This window comes from Numida meleagris, chromosome 4 (assembly GCF_002078875.1).
Source record: "Numida meleagris isolate 19003 breed g44 Domestic line chromosome 4, NumMel1.0, whole genome shotgun sequence".
NCBI classification, from domain to species: domain Eukaryota; kingdom Metazoa; phylum Chordata; class Aves; order Galliformes; family Numididae; genus Numida; species Numida meleagris.
The window spans coordinates 5746520-5767848 of record NC_034412.1 but is presented as its reverse complement, the minus strand read 5'-3'; the positions used below and the strand labels follow the sequence as shown (position 1 = coordinate 5767848).

Here is a 21329-nt window from a genome sequence, read left to right as displayed (position 1 = left end):
CTAAAGCTACAGCGTTACTTAGAATACGCATGAGGGCCTACAGCAAAATCTGCATGGAATAAGTTCTGCCTCTCTGACAGGGAAGTATGGGATGTTAGAAAGATGAAATGATCATAGACTTTATGAATATTGATTTACCACTTTTATTTAGAAGTGGGATTAAATACTAGAGCATCAAGCTCGGGGGGCAGCTTTGGTTCCAGATTCACTTGCTAGTCAGCTACTTTGACTTACAGAGATATTTTCCAAATACTCCACTGTGCTGTGAAGAGGCATTAAATCATAGTATAATGAATGAAAATACTGTTTCTGATAGCAGTGCAAGAATATGAGAAATAAAAGTGAAACATCTATTTCCAGGTGCTCTTTTTCTTCTGAATCTCACTTCCACTCTACATGCACTTTTTTCTGCCATTTTAACTCACTGCAAAATACTAGTTGAAGAACAATGTGCCTCAAGTGGCAACCTCGGCCAAAAAAAAAGTTAATGAAGACTTCACTTGCTTGTCTGAGACATATTAATTCATTTCAAATTGTAAAATTCACACGAACTTTGAGGAAGAAATTCTCGAAGCAGATATTCAGTGTACAAAGTGAATAATTTTCTTGCTTAAATTGAAAACTTTAGGGACTGACAAATCCAATTTCATTTTCGTGAATATCAGAAACAATTTGATAATTTGGGAGTTTTCCTGAGGCTACCTAATTCATCTTTTACCCATCACAACTAATCATAGAAGCAGCAATAATAAGAGGTTTGCATAGTAACTTGCAAGAAGCAAAAATTCCTCATCTCAAACCTGAGATACCAATGGCTCTCTCTTGTTCTTTCTCCTAGAGAATAAGTAAAGTAAGTAAAATAAGTAAATAAGGCAAGTAAAAATTTGGGAATGACAGCAATAACTTATCACAGATCTCATCCAGTATTCACTGCAGTCACCTGGTGTTTACTGACAATAATAGTTATTAGATAAGAACATAAAGGTCTCTAACTAAATAACTGGATGAACCACAAAAAAAAACAAGAAACCTCAAACAAACCCAAAGCCCACAACTCTATTTATCTCTGCGTTTAATTTATAAACATAATCCATAAATTTACAGGGAGAAAAAGACTTTAGATGTGTTGTTATTTTTTCCTCTCAACTCCTCAGTGCCTCCAAGTATCTGCTACAATGTAATTGGTTCCAAAGCACCCTCAATTCTGAACCCTCAGTGCCATTTTATTATGCAGGCAACTGTTTCATAACCTTAGTTGAAGGTTTTCTGTAAGTATGATTTATGATACTTCTGCGGTGTTTGGAGTTAATTATTTTGAGTGACAACTGCAAACAACTACCGCTATTTGTTTTATATTAAAATTTTATTTAAAGATGTTTCCTTTTCTTATGCTTATTTGACCATACACTTAATTTTTGCATGTTTATTTTCCGTCAGCTATTTGTGTTGTATAGTTTATAGCCATTAAATCATTCAGTGACATAGTTAATAATGACTAGAAGAACAGTGAGAGAAACCATGTGATTATCTGAGGTTATGCAGAAAATTTAAAATATCCAGAGCCATCAATCTATCCTCTGTTGAAACTAGAAGTTTACTTTAAAACTGCCTACCTGTAAGGTTTTCTATCATTATGAAAACAACTTTCTATCTGTATCACCATGAAGAAGTCTCTGGAAGGTAAAACAGTTTTATTTGACAGTACAGTTTGTTATACTATACAGTTTTAATTTGCTTGGACAACAGAGACTTACAACTTCCAGTGGGAGGAAAAGAATCCACATTGACATTAATGTAAGATTTTTTTTGTGCAAAATCAATAAATAGTAGCCAGCACCTATACAAAAGCTTACTTCTGGTTCTACTTGAAAATAAATGCTTTCAGACTCTAACTCCAACTTCAAATGTAAAATGTTTTATGCCATTTAATTCATTAATAGAAACTAATAATAACTAGCATGAATATTGCTTGGCACAGTCATTTCTTAATTTCTGATACAGAACGTGATCTAATCCATTCTTCTGCAGCTTTAAAAGGCTCCTAAAGAGAAAGAAGTAGTAAATATTTTTGGGTTCAGGAATAACAGCAGATCTGGAGTCTTATCAGCAGTAGACATATAATCAGTTAAAATCAAATATAAATTAATAAGTTTCATTATACATTTTTATCTTGAAATGTTCAGTGTAGAAAAATTCACTAATGGCCTTATTTACAGAGAATGAATGCCAGCCAAAAAAACCAAACCCAATTTACCAATGATATACTGCCAACAAATCGTGATTCACTGACTGAGCAAGTGAATTAACAATCACTTTACTTTCCTTACAAAAAATAGTAGGCAAAAATATAACTTGGCAGAATCTCCCTCTTGTTATTGTGGACACTAATTAGCATAGTCATATAAAAAGATTGGGATTAAATATGTCAAAGTCTCAGAATTGTTTGAATTTCTCTTTGCTTAATTAATCCAAATATTTAAATTATCTTCTTCATGTAATTTGGTGTTTCAACCAGAATTCCTGTGATAGGCACATAAAATTACTATTTGCAGACTGATTATCTAGCTTCCTTTTAAAACCTGACACTAAAATAAAGATGTAATCCCTTCATGTCAAACATCTTAAAGAAGTCACAGCCTCTGTTAATTAGCCAAACACATATCCTGTTCTCCAGTTGATCACCAGATCTCACATAGGACCCAGCTCAACAGGTTTCTTACTTCTCCCTTTATTGCTACATCTATAATATTCATACAAACTACATTTCAGCTAAAATGTCTTCCTTACTTTTCCTATAGTTTGCAGAATTTAAAAGAGAAAGTTCTTTGGAATCTGCATTGATGGGTAAGCTCATGAAAAGTCCAAAATTCAGCTGTAGAAAAGTCACATTCAAACACTTCAGAAAATAAATGCTTCTGTATGCACTTGCCTGTCATCATGGTCTTTCTCCCAAGTTCTCTACAACCTATGGTCCTTGTTGCACTCGTTGAGTGCTCCGCATTCAGTTCAATGTTCACTCCAGTTTTCCTTCGCAGGACAAGTTCTAATTTTCATCATTTTCCCTATTTGTAGACTTTTGTAACAAGAATTAAGTGTCCCTAGAAATACATTCTTTCTTTGTTTTACTAAGACGGAATTTCAATCCAGCAGTGAGGGCTGAGTGAAACCCGACTCTGTCCTTAACAGTCAAGTTCAAACACCTCCCCGTTCTCATACCTGTCAAAACTGCAAGGCAATACTATTTACAAACAGGAAGAACAATGCAAGCTGGATCTGCAAGTCTAGCAAAGGAAGTATGAGATTTACCACTGAATCCAATCACAGGAAGGTAGCATTGAATCCAACAGTACATGGAAGGTATCTTCCTTGAATCCACAAATTATGGAAACAAGCTGTCTATTTTCCCTTTTCATTTTAAATTGGATTGATATTCTTAATTCTGAATTCTGGTTTCATCTGCATTTCTGTTCTAACATACTGACGTTCAGAGAACTGCTCTCATGATGAATCACTAAATACAAATTAGAATGATGTTTGTCTCTTGCTGCACTTTTTAAGCACTTATTTGCAACCTGCATATGTTAACAAGAATCTTGTGTGGTTGCTTGACTTGTCATTTTTTCAAGATGATTTGAGATCTTACAACGTTTGTACTATCATAATTTTGAAATAAATCTATAATTACATTGTATTCTTGGCTAGAGCTTGAAGTAACATCAATATTCTTTATAAGATCTGTCTCCCAGAGAAAGTCTCCTAGATACGTGGCAAATTGTGAGTACCCATGGGAACAAATGAAGATCTTTGCTGGGCTGCTCCATCACTGTCATAATATTTGACATGAATTCAGAATTCTGGCCAGCAGTAATTCCTATAAATCTTTTCAATGTCACAAACAGTATGACATTGCATTAATTACATGTAATATTACTCTACAAACAGAATTTTACAGGTTACCTTACATGCATTTTGCCCTTTTCTTTTTAAATGAGGTTTCGGGGTAAACATGCAGAACAGATACATTCTCCACAGTATAGCCTTACACATTAAAGAAACAGAGATGAGATGGAGTGTGTATATAGGAAGAAAAATATGAAACACTGGTCATGTTTAACTAACCACTAACTAATTCATTTGTACAAGGAAGGACTCCTGAGAGAGGCTGCGTCTGCACTTCAGGATAGTACACAATCACCACTGCTAGAACTATAAAATTAAGGAACATTGTATCCAAACTCACCACAGAATTAAAGTGTAAGTGGAAATAGATTTCCTTTTCTTTTTTTTTCCAAACCTGACATCATGGCTGTCATAATCCCACTAATATGGTCTTCAACAGAATAAAAGAATTAAATCTTAATAAAGTGATAGATAATAAAGTCAGTCACTGCTGCACTGCTCTAGACTTTTCACAGTTTACAATGATGGTATTCTGAATTCAAAGAAACAAAATATAAAACAAATAGATCAAGGACCTAATGTAATAAATTTATTCCTGTCAAATGGCAAATAACTGTTTTCATGGAGATAGGACTGCAGACACCGATAGATTAGCAAAAAGCTGGTCACCTGTCAGAAGAGTATTTTTGCAAACACAGTAACTAAAATGTGTAATAAGACTGTAACAGACTTATCCAGAAAGCCTATAGACACATATTTATAACACTATTAATCATTTTCCAGAAATAAAAACCTTTTTTTGTTTTTTTTTTCTCCGAAAAGAAATGCTTTTGCAATGCATTTTCCACAACACTTACAAAGAATAAACCAGATTCTTTTCATGAGGAAATTATCATCTAATCAATGGACAGGAGAGGTGCTTAAAACATTATTAAGAAGCAATTTGACCAACATTAGATCATTTTACTGATTCTGTTGGACAAAAACTGCCAAGCAAGATCGGTCTTAAGCTCCACTTAATTCAAGCTGATACTTTAAGCAGTGTTTAGAACCAGATGCTTCAGAGGTAAGTCAAAGAAAAATCAGAATAACCTAATGAACATTACACTGGCAAATTTATAGAAAAAACATCTATAACACATGCTTTATGAAACTCAAATTGAAATCTATTTCATGCATTCTATTTTAGATTGCCTTCATAATCTAGTATGTATCTGATATTATTTTAATTTCATCTTAAGTATTAACAAATACATCAATCTTAGAAACAGCAATAAGGTAATTAGTTTAAAACCTGTATGCACTGACACCAGCAGAACTATGGAATACCCCAACTGTAGACAAGTCACTAGGCTGTAGGTGAGCTCTGAACCTGACATACATACTTTATATAGTATTTATTAGAGTAAGAGTTATACTCTTTCCCCTGTGCACCACATTACAGCTGGTAAACATACAGACTTAAATGCATTATGAGAAAAAGTCTGTAAAGATCAGATTAGGAAAAGAAAATTTCAATTTCTGCTGATGAGCATAAAATATGCTTCTTTTAAGGTCCAAAAATGTACAAAAGCTGAAGGGAGTGCAAGTTTGGTGAGACTTGGTATAATGAAAAGTTGAATTATGCAAGTTATTCCTTCCAATCTCTTAATGCACCTTGTGGCAATCAAATTTAACCTGTTTACTTAGTAAAAACTGTTTGTGTATATTAGTTAAAGTTAAAATGCTTAAACAAAACAATGTCCACCTTTAATGACTTAAACTCAACCAGTATCAAGGGGATTATCTGTGCAACCTCATAAACCATACATGAAATAAAACATTTTATTTCTAACCTCTGCTGCCAGTTGCCGAAGAGAAGGGGATGCAATAGGATGTAAAGTTGAATTGCCTCTGACTGGATTATGGAGGCTGACATAAGCCACAACATTTCTTTGAAGAACCCTCTTGAGATCCTACAACACAAGCAGAGCAACGGTTATTACTGCACATGGTTATAATTAATTGTTTTATTATTTCCTTTCCTTCTAGGGAAAAACTGCACCCTATGATTCTGTCCTCTGTGCTTCCCTAAGTAATACTTACCTACTGCTTTTTACAATATACTGTTAAAAACTTCAAAGGATATCTTAGTGTTATTTCTCTCTATAGCAGAAGTTTTAATTCCATTTCACACATCAGCTCAACAAAATGCAAATAGGCCTATGAGGAATTAAAAATAACTACACTTGTAAGGCCAAAAATGAAAACATTACATACTGTGAAACAACGTGAAGGCCTTTTACACTTATGCCTGACAGTAGACAAACTTCAAAAGCAATCATTATCAATAGTTAAATGTACTCTAATGTTTAGAGAGCAAATTCAGATTTAAATTGCTTAACTTTCTCAGTGTTGTCACTTTATTATGTCTTAGACTATGAAAATAGTATGTACAAACTGTTTCAATTATTATCTCTTTAAAAAAAAATCCCCTTTGCCTTCTCAGTAATGAGTTAGTCTTTGCATGAAGTGGCTCTTCATATTGAACAGAAGGGGTGTAACACAATTACATCTGATGTAAAGCTGACTTGAAGTGGAACTAAACAGATTTTGCTTCCAGCCTGGATCTTTTCAATTTCATTTTTTCACCCCGTCTTGTTTTTGAAGAATAATCATTTCGGAAGTATGAAACTTCAATGGGAGCTAGCTGCTTCTCACGCATGATAAAAATAAATTAACTCTTCATTTCCTCTACTGTTTTATTTCAGCAGCCACGAACATATCTGCTAGCTACTCCTTTAATTTATCAACTGAAATCAATTCCATTCATATACAATCGACAAGACTGATGATGTATTTTATTTCACTGAGTTGATTTATATTCTTTTGAATGGAAAAGAGCCCAAGGAATTTTCCTTGTCAGATTGTAGCTAACTTTTAAGCACAAATATATGAAAAGCGAACCATTAGTAGTCATGGGACGTGGAAATGTTTATGTAGTCAATGCAGCGGTTCTCCTCCTTTTTTATCACACGTACTCTGCTCCACAGGAACCGCCTCTAAAGATGTTTCCATTGGATGTGCTGTGGAATATGTGAATGTCCACAGACAGCTGTCACAGACCAGTTAACAAACAGTAATTTCTATGTGGTAATTTCATATTACATCCATGTTTTCAGCAAATGTAATAATAATTGCAATGCTCCCTTCTAAAATTATTTTACCTCTGCCCACTCATATGAACCAATGTTCCCAAATGATGATCCTCCCCAGGAGCAGAACACAATGGTCCGGTCAGTTCTCCAGCCTCTCTTAACTTTTAACATCAAGGCCCGTATAAATGCTGTAATGATAGCAGTGCTACTGGCCCATTCTTGTCCACCGTAAGTATTCAAACTGCTGTGATGACTACCAATGATGACGTATCTGTCTGATGCAAAAAAAGAGAGAAAAGAATCTTCTCCCGCTTACTGGCATTAAATGAATTATAGAAACAAAGGATGAATTTTGTTAGTAGTCTGTAATGTCGTTAATATAATACAGTGCTGCCAACAAAAGCTTATATGCTCACGTGCAAGACAATCATAGAGTAGAAATACATAAAACCGTGAATACTACGAAAATATAAATTGATAAATATTTTTACTTCCCTAATTTCACCCCTGTACCCTTTTCCTCACTGCTTGCCTACTACTCTCTCTTCTTATAAATCAGGTTTATACCCCTTTTTTTTACAGCCAGGACTTTGTGATATAGATAACCTAACAAAGTTCCATGCTTGTATTAGTATTGTAAAGAAAAAAAAAACAACACAATTGGGAAACACTATCTTCAATACATACGAGTATCCAAAAAAGAAAACAAAAAATGTGGTGGTACAATGAGTAATATGGAAAAAATACACAAAGCATTAGCACTCCCTCACCTGGAAGACTGTGTTCAGTGCTCACCAACCTATCTCAAAAATGACATTGCAGAAACAGCAGTTGAGAAGCTGGTAACCAGAATAGTTAGATATCAGGACTTAGACTTCCAGGTAGGGAGATATTGAAAAGACCTGGACTGCAGGTTTAGAGAAGAAACACGACAGAGGAATAAAGATAGTGAATGATACAGAAAGGTAAGTCAGAGCTAGCAATTTTGGTGATACTGGAAGTATTTAATAAAAATTTTATTAAATGAAAGGCAGTAAATTTCAACCTGAAATAAAGAACATCTACAATTATTCTGAGAAAAAGCAGATTAAACCACATTTCATTCAGAGAAAATAAATTAGATCTTCATCTCCTGAGGATTAGCACAGAATCCAAATATTAACTCTCAAGTTTAAAGAAACATCATTTCTTCCAAAAGAATGATGTGGTATGAAACAAAATGAGTTAGTAGTGTGACTGACATGTTTTAACAAGTCCACGCAGAGTTCTGCTGAATGACTTATTCAACTATGAGACCTTCTGTTTGAGATGGATTCACAAAGGAAGTGTCTTTGACAGATTACTGATTGAGTGTATTCTGATATATAGCGAAGACTCTCTCTCCAAATCTAGACTCTTGAAGGTATTCTGTCCATATTTCAGGGCACTGAGAGAAAACAGTTATCATAGATGCATAGAATGGCTTAGGTTGGAGGGGACCTTAAAGATGATTTCGTTCCAGATCTGTAATGATCTCTGGATATCATATGGGCTCCAAAGAGTGCAAAGAGTTTTGGTTCTCTGTTAGTATTCTTACTTTATCCTAAGGGATTCATTCTTCAATGTTGTCAGTACATTGGAATGTAGCAATACAAATGAGTGGTAAAATGCCCACACTTTATACTGCTTATAAAATTAAATATTTGCTCCCTGAGGACTTTTTGCTGTGACTGCTGCCTGAAGAGATTTCTTTAACTGAACACCAATAGACTTTGGTTTTAAAATCATTCTTTATATTTATTAGAGTTAAGCATATACTGTCATAACTTTAAAAAGTAGCTTCCTCCTAAGAATGCAATAATAAGGTATACAAAAGATTAAGAATTTATTAAACAGATACTGATGCATTCTTTTTATTATCTGTCTTGCTTCTGCTTCACAGTTGGGTAGACAGTATGTCTAAACGTGACAGTTACTCTGTTTCAAATTCTGTGACAGCTATTTACAAAATATTAGCAGGAGTAGGCTAGTAACTTCAAATTATTCTAAGACATTAAATCTTTTATTGAAACTAAATCCACTGTGCTAATTATTTTCTATCTTGCTTTAAAAAATAAAATTGTTTGAGTGAAAAGCGTAGCACTGAGTCTACACAAAACTCAGTCTTTATTTCACTAACAGGGATAAAATTAAAGATTCTCTGCCTTCCTCAGTGTAATGCTTAAAATACAAAATGACTAGCCCTGGTCCTAGGGAACTGCAAATAAATTTTCATCCTTTCTTTTAAAGATGATAAAAGGGTACTAATACAGGGAAATGTAGTCGTGGTTTTGATGATGATGTGATCTGCCCAGTATGAATTGAATTGGGTCAACAACACTTTGCAATATGTCAATATTCAGGAACAGAGTTCATTAGTGATGTAGAAACACTTCAACTTTTAGGTAGATTCAGTCACAGGCAGAATAAACTCAAGACGATCTTGATTCCTACGATGTTCTCATTACGTTACCTACATACAGCATCCAAAGAGGAAGGAGTTCTTTGTTTTATACCACAATTACCCTTGGGTTCTTAATGTTTAATTCTGAAGGCATACAGAACAGTAATTATTATTCATAGGGTTGTATAAACTAGCTTAAGGCATGAGTCTAACACAAAATAATGCTGCAGAAAGTCTGATGAAGAACTTAGTCACAGATTTTAGTGCACTGTAATCACATTTGATAATACATGCTTAACTAAGCCAGAGATTAGGCTGCCTGGGCACCTTGGTTCCGGAGAGACATTTGAGTTATGCAGGGATGATGTGGATTGAGGCATAGTTTTATTTAACTCAAAATTTTGCTGACTTTATGAAAGAAATCAAAACATTTTCAAAAGTCATATAGACAGCTCATGTATTCATTCAAATCATACAGTACAGCATATTTTATAATTAAAACCACCAGTACAGTCACTCGTGCATTACATGGCAAATTAGAACCTGACCCCAGCGATGACTCCCAGTCATTGTGAAACAGTCAGTTCAAGTGATGAAGGACTACTTACCAGGAAACACAGATCCTTTCAAATATCCAATAACATTAGAAATCGTCTTGTATGTTGTGACTGACTGAATATTGAGACTGATTATTTTTTTGTCTGTTAAAAGATAGAGTGAAAATATGTTAAAGTTCTGCTTATGCAGCCAAGAGATCTACAGATCACAGATATAAAACAGATATAAATCCCCCCTCAAAAAAAAAAAAGGAAAATGAGGAAAAAAATTAAAAAATAAAAATACCAACGAGGAATCAGAGATTAAAACATGACTTATGGCATTTCCTTAGATGCATTTTAGCAGTGAAGATTAAATTTGTAATCTTAGAAGATGTTTCTACTCCATAAGGTAAAAAAAACATTAAATTCACCCAATAAATGCTGACAGAATATAGCAGTAAAAAACCAACCAAACAAAATAAAAAAAAAAAAATTGTTTTAATCTTCATAGGTTTCTCTAACCTAAGCCTTTCCCCAACTTAATCTTTCTCTAACATTCACAGAATTACACCTCATTTACATTACACTACTGTGGAAAAAAAGAAAAAGAAAACCCTAACAAGAACAACAGAAGACACATATGCTAAATGAGATGGGGAAAGTTACACCTTAGCATTAGTAATCACTGTGCCAGCATAGCCTCTGGTGATGTTCTTGTGAACTTATGCCAGCAGAAGACAGCTTTGTTGTCTTAGCTAGTACTGGTTGAGGAAGTCATATGAATACAAGAGTAAACAACCTCAAAAGGCTGCCAATATATGAGATTGGTCATCACAACTACAGTGGCTGATATGTGGCACAGGCGAAGGCCAGCGAAATGTGTTTGATTTAAAGTAGTTACTTTTGTTTGTTTGTTTTTAAAGTACGGTTCTTCGTTGAGAATTATTGCCATTCCCTCTGTCCCCAGGTAGGACACATTAGCTACTCTGACTCTTGGAGTCTGTGGCAATGGAACAAAACATCTAACTACAGGGCACTGCAGACACCTTTAAAATGTTGCGTTTGCATTATAATAGACTCTATTAACATTCACCTCATCTGAAAGGTCATAACTCCTATCTGAGAAAAGCAAAATGTCTTAAACTGCTCTAACTTAAATGCTAACAATTGTCTGATAGTGGCCACGGTGTCACCCTGACATCCCAGGAAGGTGTGACAGCCCAGGCACTGCACCACCAACAGCACATCGTGGTTAAGGGCAGAGCTTCAATGCCCACATCCCAACTGTCACAGATCAAAATTAAAATATTCCACTGATCATTTTGCTCTCCATCACCTGGGCTGTTATCTTCCCACTGCCATGCTGACAGCTTGTTTCCTGGCTTTGCTTCCCAGAATAAGCCAAATATTTCAGCAGAGTTTACTGCAATATGTAAAATCAAAACAATACATCTCTATGATACTTCAGGGCTCATTTGCTGGTACTTCATCTGGTAAATTTCCTTTGAAGTTCTCTTAAAATAAAATTCAATATATTTTCATTCACTATTCTCCACTGATATTTGAGAAAAGCAAAACGACAGGTAGGATCTTTCCTTGCTTCATAAAACGTACCAAGAACATTTATTTCATTTTATTTTACTCAGACAAAACCATATCTGCTATTAATAAAATCATCCTTTATGTGAAAACTGAAACAGTAAAGATATGAAAGCCAACCAGGTCATTAAAAACAGACCACAGCATATTACTTTGCAATAATTATCATAGCAAGTTAATAATAAGTTTGGGTTCAAGTCGTAATTATGTTTTGCCTTCTGATGTAAGTTACTGCAAAGTTTATTATCAACATGATGAAATGGTTGCTATATAAATCTGCAGATACTGTTTCAGAATTTTATTAAATCTTTAATTTAAAAATGCATTAATCCAGAGGGCTCCCAGCACTGTAACTGTTACCTTTGTTCGTGTTTTGGTCATTTAAAGAAGTCTGAAAACAGCTCATGTCTCCCACATTGACTAAGCAGGTTAAATTTAACCTACATTATGCAAGTTACCTCTAGTTCTAGCTCCTTGCTTAGAGCCATTCTAGAGCCTGCTTAGTGATTCATTTAATAGTCTGCTTGAAAAATATTTCCAAGCCTGAACTGATTTCCCCTCTTCTAGCTACAAAACTTCAGATACGTTTCTTTAAGCCCCATTTCAAAAAGGAGATAAATCCTTTTGAAAACAAGTGACTTAACTCTCTTTTTTCCTTAATCAACATCAGCTATCTCGTCTTCAACTGACAATGAAGAAATAGGAAATTAATTTCTGGCCATGCACATATTCTGAAATCAGATAGTCAAGTTAATAGTCATGTACCACAGTAGTCAGCTTAAAGTGACTTGGGCTTAAAGGCTCGGTACACTGGATGAAAAAGCTGAACGCACCCTTTGGAGTACACGGCAGAAGTGAAATTTAATCCCCTTTTGACACTCCTGACAGCAAATCTTACTTCCTTATACTGTATTTTAAAGGTATTGATTTTTTTTTTCCTGTGTATTCTCTGGAAAATGAGGAGACTTTAGCTTAATACTACTCAGGATATACCCCGACTTTAAGTAAACTAGAGGTTATTTCTGAAGTAGAAAAATATTTACTCTTGTCAGTACTTTTATCTACGTATATAACTTGAAATCTGTACATTATCTCATACCAAATTGCTGTCATGTCTCCAAATTACCTATTTTTAAAAATGCATGGTCATTTCCCACTCATTTGATTGACAATTTTAAAACTACAGAAGAGCATAATCTACTGCCAGGAGTCTAAGAAATCAGGTGTTTCCCATTTCTTTTTCCACTCTGAACCTTGTCCCACGGTGATATAGAATGGTGAAGGCACCCCACTCAGTATCAAAGACAGTTATGAATTTTGCGAATGCTTCATACGTATAGCTGAATTTTATAATCTGGCTTTGAGAGCTTCTTTTCCCTATTTATAGCAATTGAAACAAAAGCACCATGTTCTAGCCAATATCCTAACTACCTTCTCTCTCTCAAATAAAACAACAACAACAACAAAACCTTCAGAAGTGTAGAGCTTTTCTCCAATACTTCATTCTTAAATTCCTTATTTGCTCATTTTTGAAAAAGTTCACAGGAACACAGAATTTTAAGATCAATGAGGATTAACAAAGAAGCACCGTAATAAACAAAAAAGCAAATCTAATTACTGACTTCAACTAACACAACACTAATAACTAACTTAATTCCCACTCTCCACTTTTTGGGTTCTAAGTATCTGATATATCTCAGATGTCTCTTCCCATATCCTCCCAGTGCCTCTATCACTTTATGTCTCTTGAAAACTGCAAGGCTAAGGGAAAAAAGAGGCAATGTGAGGAAACTATATATAAATGTTTAATCATTACTGATGAATCTGCTGCTTGGCTTTTTGAAACATACTGATGAGAGAATGATCATTTTATTCTAACAAATTTTAAGCCAACCAATCATCTGAATTGCTCATTCATCTCTTTCGACAAAAATAATGAATTCTATGTCACTTGTGAAATCTTTCCCTTAAGCTTCATCAACAAGAAGACTACAGATTCAGCCTTCACTTCATGTGCCTTGCTCTGTTCAGCATATTCGCTTTAGTTATTGTTATTAAATAGTTATACAAGATTTCTTGTCATGAAAGCAATCTTTTATCTCTTCTGTTAGAGCTGCTACTGAGCACTTCCGCAAACTATATGCTCCAGCACATCGACAGTCATACTACTGTTATTTCAAAGCACAATGTATCATGAATGCATTACAGAATTAAGCAAGGCTTGTTGCTACAGAGCTGCCTTACTCAATAACATAAGATTTAAAAAAATAAAAGCCACATGAGTTACTGTGGTTAAAAAGTTTTACACGAAATTGGAAACAAGCTGCTGTGTTCACCAGAAAACAGGAGGACATGGATTGACTCTTTCTAGACAGTCAGCTTGGAATATTCTTTCCAGAAATCTTTCACCACACAGAATTCCCGCCTTCTCAAAGAAGGTAAAACAAACACCACATCTGTCATACAAAAGGTAGAATAAGTTACCCCTAGGTGATTCCATACTGCAGCCTCCAAAAAACCTCTTTGAAAAACAGACTCCGTACAGCTATTTCTTGAAAACGAGAACTCTTTGTCAGCCCAAATTCTTGCCTTCCATCATGCATTTCAGCTGCTGAAAATTCCTACAATATTAGCAATCCTCACACCTCTTAACTGTTCCTTTAAAAAAGTTATTTTATTGTTTATTCAGTCTTTGTTTACTGATAGTTGAGAAGATCAGAAGATCTTTAAAGTATCTGGTCAGCCATGCATAGAGAGCAATATTTGTTCTAACCACAACAGCTTAAGACATGAAGTGTGAGGCCTTACTGCCTTTACATTTAGCGTACATAACTACAAATGCTAACACAAGTCATAAAATTAATCAGCCTTTTTTATGACTTGTTTTATTGTATTCCTATTCCACAGTAACTTCCCAAAGGCAATAAATAAATGATACAGTACATACGTTTGCCCTTAAAATCTGCTTTTACTATTATCATTGCACTTAGTGGAAGTGACAGTGGCTAACATAGTCTGTCCCCATAATTCCAAGATCACTGCTTTATATCACTTAAAATAACAGGCATTATAATAAAGGGTATATTTTTTCTGCATTTTCTACTGGTGAAAGATAGACTATTACTAAACAAAAATCAAGACAGAATTATTACTTATGCAAACATCTCTTCTGGAATGCTATCTGAAAGGTGTTCCTCCCTTGAAACACGTTGCATCATCTTTGTTGGAAGACTGTATTTTCACTTTTATTTTCCCCCAAAAGCGTAAGTTTTTTCAAGCAGTAATCTGTAAGAGTTTGCTAACGGCATCATCTCTGAAGATGAATGCATTCTTTCCTTTCATCTAGCTCTATTCAAGGTATTTCACTTTTGTCACGATGACTTTTTCTGGTGAAACTCATTGAGAAAGGTGCCTGAAGGGTTAGACAACAATACAAGTGTTTATTCTACAGCAGATACAAATTAAGGAACACAGAAAGACACAACGCTATTTAGAATTACATTATTATGCTAGAGGCAGAAAAAAGTCACAGAATAATACTGCTCCTGGTGCCTTGATGTTTAAGCAGTCCAACAAGGCCTAGCAAACTGTAATAACATCTCCCTAGCGAAGATATCTAAAGACAGTGGGATTTTTTTGTCAATAGCAAGAATTAGAACTTAATGCCTTACACTAAGAGACTTTGTACTTCAGATATTGACTTATATTTGCCAAATGCTAGCAAAAGAGATCATGAAAAGTTATACATAACTAGAGCAAGGTTGCCAAAGATAAAAGAACAAATGACTTCTTAGAGAGCATGGTTTTCTTTTCTTCGATAATCTCTTCTAGAAAGCAGTTACACAAAACACCCTTACAATCAGCTAAAACTCTTAGCAATACACTGTTCCAAAAAATAAATGTGGAATTGTTGAAGAATATTTCATTGTTAAGAGAAAAACCAACACTTTAAAAGCATTACCTGTACTCAGCAGTTGCAGGGGGACGCACTTGTCTTTTTGGACTCTATTCTCAGGCATAGAAATGAGTTTTTTGGCAAGTACTGCAGAAATTGGTTGCACTAACAACGTGGTGAGGTTCAGTCGATGTTGTCTGTAGCTTCCATCTTAAATGGCAGAAAGAAAAGAGCAATTTCGTACATGATAATTAAGAATTTCTGAATAAAGCATAAACCAAGGAAAAAAAAACAACCATCTACAGTAAAGATTAAGACATTTAATTTAGATAATCAGCCACTATTTTATTCTTACCTTACTGAAAAAATATTCCTCCAAGAACATGCACCTCAAAATTACATGTAGATGTTACGATAAGTAGGGGATAGTTCCACAAGAAAAAAGCTTTTCAGAGTCCAAGCAGATAGTAGATTGCGCGTGATTCAGCAACAAAAAAAGAAATTACTGTATAGTGAAAGGAATCAGCGAACAATAGAATTTCTGATCAGCAGTAATTTCCAAATTCAAGTAAGAACTGAACACAATGTTACAGGGAAAAGCAGATATTTAAACTTGTTGAAATCAAACAGAAGTATCTGTCCGCGCTGAATGATGTTGCTACTGATAAGTTTGTTTGCTTTGCTGCAGACACAAAAATATTTAAACATTAAAGAAGTTATGCTACTTAGCAATACACTGTTTAAGAGGCGAGCTATTTTCACACAAAAAGCTTTTTTTTGTGAACTCTGAAAAGAGCACACACCACGGAGAATGCACGTTGATGAAATACTACAAGCTGATGTGGTGTGGTTCTTTGCGCATATCAAGAAACCTGGAAATTTGAATATACACATTCCACTTCAAAGAATACAGTTTGATCATCTCATTGACTCAATGAGTGTTCAATGCGGCTAAGGTGACTGCCTTATTTTCTAATTGCAGGTGTTTTTATGATGGAAGGTTGAAGGTTCAGATGAAAGAGATGTGGAATGAAAGCATATTGAACAGATAGGTACGTATCAAGTGGAAGAAGGTACACATCAGAAAGCATCAGAATACTTCATTTACATCTTTAAGATCTTAAGGAACAACAGCACAAGCCTCACTGTATCTGAAGATTTATGCATATTTTAAAAAGTCTATTTGAAAATAAATGAGTTTCCATACACACATCTGCCAACATTTAAGCATGGGAAGGTTTCTGGAGATAACAAGACATGCTGGGAGACCAGCTGACATAAATGGAAGAAAAGGCAAACTCCACAAATGGAAATGCTCTAACACAATTCAGGACAAAACATCCATCTATTTTTCTCGAATATTTTAGTTGGCCTAATAAAAGCATTGTATCTTCCCAAGGAAAGCAAGAATTTTCTTGCAGATGAAAAGCCCACCATGGAAAAGGAGAGGAGGTTCACAGCATGGGGCAGAAACCAGCTATGCAAAGCTCTAAAAACCTTCTAACGTGCCTGCCCAGATGGAATAATTCCCAAACTTCCAACCAGAGATTCAGATTACGAGGCCTCTCTCTGAGACATCCATGCAACACATTTTTCTGCTGACATGGACTCCTTTACAGCTGGGAGGAATTCTTTACATTCTATGTGACTTGCAGTCACAAGGGGAAGAAGCTATCAGAATTCAGCAGCGAATGTTCTAATAAACTTATAGAAAATTACGAGCAGATGTGTTGTTACTGAACCGCAGCATACACATTCACATGCATCCTCCCTCTTTAGTTTTATTTTTTGTGTCAGAAACTCCCGAGACATCTTCCAAGTTGCCCTTAATCACAGCACAAAAATCATCCAACGCTGTAACATTTAGTTATGGAGAAGAATCTGTTATTCCTCTTTGACACATAACAGATCTTTTCAGCGTTCACTTCTTATAAGTGGAAAGATGAAACTGATCCAAAAGTAATAATTTAGAAGGTTTTTTTTTTTTTGACTATCAAAGCTGGACAGGGCTGAAAATCCCTGAAAGTTACTTCAGTAAATTGATAGTAAATTCAATTTGCTTAAGCTTTAGCAGTCTATTTCTAGAAGCAAAAAGAATCCTGAAATGCCCATCCAAGTAATGTAACTGAGACACTATTTCGTCTAACGTTCATCAACCTGCAGACTATATTACAGGAGCAATGAACCTCAAAGTGCTGCAAATGAAAAGCACCTATCCCTTCTCCATTTATCCACAACTTGAGCTTCACATCTGAACAGACTATGAAAGATACACATTTAAGAACAACTTATAGGAGAAAACTTCTCATGTTTAAAAAAAATAAATCGTTGTAAGGTATAAAGAACAGTTTAATGCCTGGGTAAAAAAAAAAAAAAAAAAAAAACAGGGATCTGAGCTACAGAAAGGGAGATTTACCTTATCTGGTAGAAAAACTTTCTAATTGTAAGAATTCATGACTACTTGCCTCAGCAGGAGGCAGAATTTCTACAACAGAAGTCTTTACATAGAAGATTATAAAAAAAACTGTCAGGAACAGCACAAATATGGATCATCTCTTCTCTGAGGCAAGGTGCTAGATTAGATGTCCTCTTGACATTTCTTCCAGACCTGGATGCTATGAATCTTTAATAACTGAAAAAACTTATTTAATAAAAAAAAGTAATGGAACAAATATTAAAACCAAATATTAAAATATTAAGGAAAAACTTTAGAGTTACTTTCCATCTACCAGCTATTTATTAGCAATCATGAGAGTACCTTTTTCCTATGAGATGTAAGCAAAGCCATCTGCACCATGATCAGGAATCAAACAAGAAAAATCCAAAACCTCTCCCAAGTAAAACGTAGCTCATATTGAAAAATTTTGAGATTTTCAGGGCTAAAGCCTTCCAGTTTGCTTTTAAAGCATGGGCTTGGTCAAGTACCAACCGCAAAATAGCACAACCTGACTTCACAAGGAAACTGACAACTAAGAACTTCGTGAGGTTCTTGCATCATCTTTCCCCACAGGATACCAGACTCCTTGGAGGACACAGCACTTTCAGGATATGGGAACCCAACAAATGCTTTAAGAATAATTTAATATTAGGATTTTACTTGTAATTAAAATTTCATTTGATAGCATCAAAATAGTTCAAGAAACAGAATTCCTTACTCAGCAGTTCTAACAATCCAACCATGCCAGGCCTAAAACTGCTATTCATTTAAGAAGGACTCCAGAGAATATTTTGCAATGAGGGAAGAAAAATACACTAATCAATTATTAAATTTATTCGGGGAGTAGAAAAAGAGGTAACCTTTAGAATGTTTCTGACACAGAAAGTGAGGACTGCACTTTTCTAGTGACTTTGTTTTGGGTTTTCTTCCTTACCATAAACACAAATGTTGAGAACCCATTTCCATACCGCTCAGTGTGAGATGCACACTTGTAACCTAACATTTCACAGTGTTATGTCATGTAACTTACTGACATTAGTAACATATTCTTAGATTTCTGAAAAGGCTTTATGAGGAGAATTTAACAGTGCTACTTGTGCATTGTATTCCACTCAATTCTGGATTAAAGTACAATTTTATCATCACTTCAGTGACTGGTCAAGCCTAAAATCAGAGCACAAGAAACAGAAGAGATTCAGTCACAAAATAATTTTACTTTATCCGCATCTTCTCCAGGATTGCACAATTTGCCTTTTAGTTGTATTTCCAAAAAAGAGCTTATGGTATAGGAATCACTTTTCTGTTCACTTCTATTTAAATTCCACATTCAGAGAATACCATATTTCATCTTTAACTGTTTATTAAAGTTGTCCTCTGCCAGGATCTGATAAAACAGAAAGTTAATAAATAAAACTAAGAAGTTTACGGATAAAATTCATTATCATAATTCCTTCTATGACCTGAAACACTGCTTTAATGATCTCTCCAAAAAGTTTACACATCAAAAAAAGTCTGACTGAACACTGAACCATAACTATATATACCCACATCTTTGACTTTCTGTTGCATTAATAATAGAGCAGTAAAGTTCTGAAATATCTGAAGTGAATGGCTCATTAATTTTTCACCTTAAGCTTAACGGAAATTTGACAAACAGTTTTATACTGAGAATAGAAACTCCAGAAAGGACTTCACAGCCCAGTGTGAGAATGAATTAAGGCACAAAGGCCAGAGTAAAGTGTGTTTGGTCAAATAAGATGGCTCTGTCACTCATTTGCCTGGAGTGAGCAGTTAGTTCAATGCATCTTTGCAGAGGAGGTATCCTGACACTTATGCATTCCCAGTACGTCTTCTGTGTTGCCCTTTGTAAACACTTGATCTAGTATTAAGCATGATCAAAACAAAGATGTAAAAACTGACATATCTCATATTTGTACAATTTGTACTTTGAATGCATACACCCTCACACAACTGTACTGATGTATTCAACAGCTGTTAAGCTTCCACTGGATCTCATGAAGCTAGTCACAATAATTCCTTTTTTCTTTGCATAATCAGCTTACCTATGGTTTTCCTGACCTACATCTAGCCCCATGCCAAGACTGAAAGGATTGGACGGTGCTTGCTATAGCAAGACTCCATCAGCTGATTGGTGACTCCAGGTCTTAAGCCCACATCACTATCATTAATCACAATAATTCTGCTATGCAGCAGCTATTTTGCTGCATCTTCAGTTACTGCTGTTTACAAAGATGTCCATAAGCAATATTACTAATAAAGACAAGATTCTCACTTCACAAAAAAAGCAGTCAATCACACTTCCAATTAATACTGCTAGAAAAGGCTTGCACTGTCACACTGGTGAATTATACAGCACAGATTGAACATTTTTTTTGCTGCTATTTTTGCACCTTGGTCTTCCAATGAATAGCTCCACGAAGTAACATTATTTTAAGGCAGCTCTTATTGACTTCCTGTCTACTTTTCATTGGCTTTATTAGCAAGAATGCAGTCATACCAAATTGCAGGTTTGTTTCAAGAAGATTCTTTGAATTCAGATCCAGTCTAACCCCTGATACAAAAGATGTTCCTATCTGCTACAGTTTGCAAAATCACTGAGTAGAGTAAGATGTACTTTTTTTACTTCTTAAATTCACTATTAGAACACTGGAAGAAAAATAAATTGTTTCGGTCTGTCCCTTTTTGCTTTAAATTGATACAGAGAGAATGCTGATCCAGACAAGAAATGCCGTTCTCCAAGCACTCAGGAAATGAAAAATCTGTGAAAATACCACATCTTCTCAATGTTTGGATGTCAAAAGTCAAATATGTTGTTTTCAGTACATAAAGTCAACTGCAGAACTCTTCTTCCATCTCTCCAAAACAAATAATGTTCTGTGGAAACTGGTATTTTGACCATTGTGTACTAAAAATGTTGCTGATCACCCTATGATCCTCAAAATGTTTTTCATTAAAAGGTGGGAGAATAACTTAGCTTAACACTTGGACAGTATCTTGGTAAGTACAGCTGAGAAAAATAACTGGTAGGGGAAAACATTATTCAAGAGAAGAACAAAACCTTGAGTAGAAGTCCATGGAGTAGAAATGATAATAAACATTTTCTTGTTACATCTTTAATCAGTTCTCTATGGATTATCCTCCAGAACTGCAGGGTGAAACATTTGTCAATTTAGAAGTACATTGCTTCACTAGTCATTAGCATTAATATATAGGAACAGAAAAACATTTGCTTCTCCTTGGTTAAAAACAAAAACAAAATTATATTCTGCAACCAGGGATTTTAAGAGCAGCCACAAGCCAGGACTTTCCAAGCAGTTTTACAGGACATTAAGTACGAGATTGTCATGGTGTTGGCTGGGATAGAGTTTTTTAATTTTCT

At 34.9% G+C, this 21329-nt stretch overlaps 1 protein-coding gene across 29 annotated transcripts in view; it reads right to left on the bottom strand.

The window, feature by feature from the left end:
- Positions 1-21329, bottom strand: part of NAALADL2 (N-acetylated alpha-linked acidic dipeptidase like 2) — a 410961-nt gene that overhangs the window by 86328 nt on the left and 303304 nt on the right. For all 29 annotated transcript variants that reach the window (XR_002438226.1, XR_002438227.1, XR_002438228.1 and 26 more), the window contains 4 exons: positions 15559-15702; positions 10068-10160; positions 7107-7312; positions 5736-5855 (listed from right to left, as the gene is read on the bottom strand). Coding sequence is in view for 13 of the 29 variants with exons in the window: in XM_021395573.1 (XP_021251248.1) it covers positions 5736-5855; positions 7107-7312; positions 10068-10160; positions 15559-15702 (563 nt within the window). In the remaining 16 variants the exon portion in view is untranslated. The remainder of the gene's footprint in view (positions 1-5735; positions 5856-7106; positions 7313-10067; positions 10161-15558; positions 15703-21329) is intronic.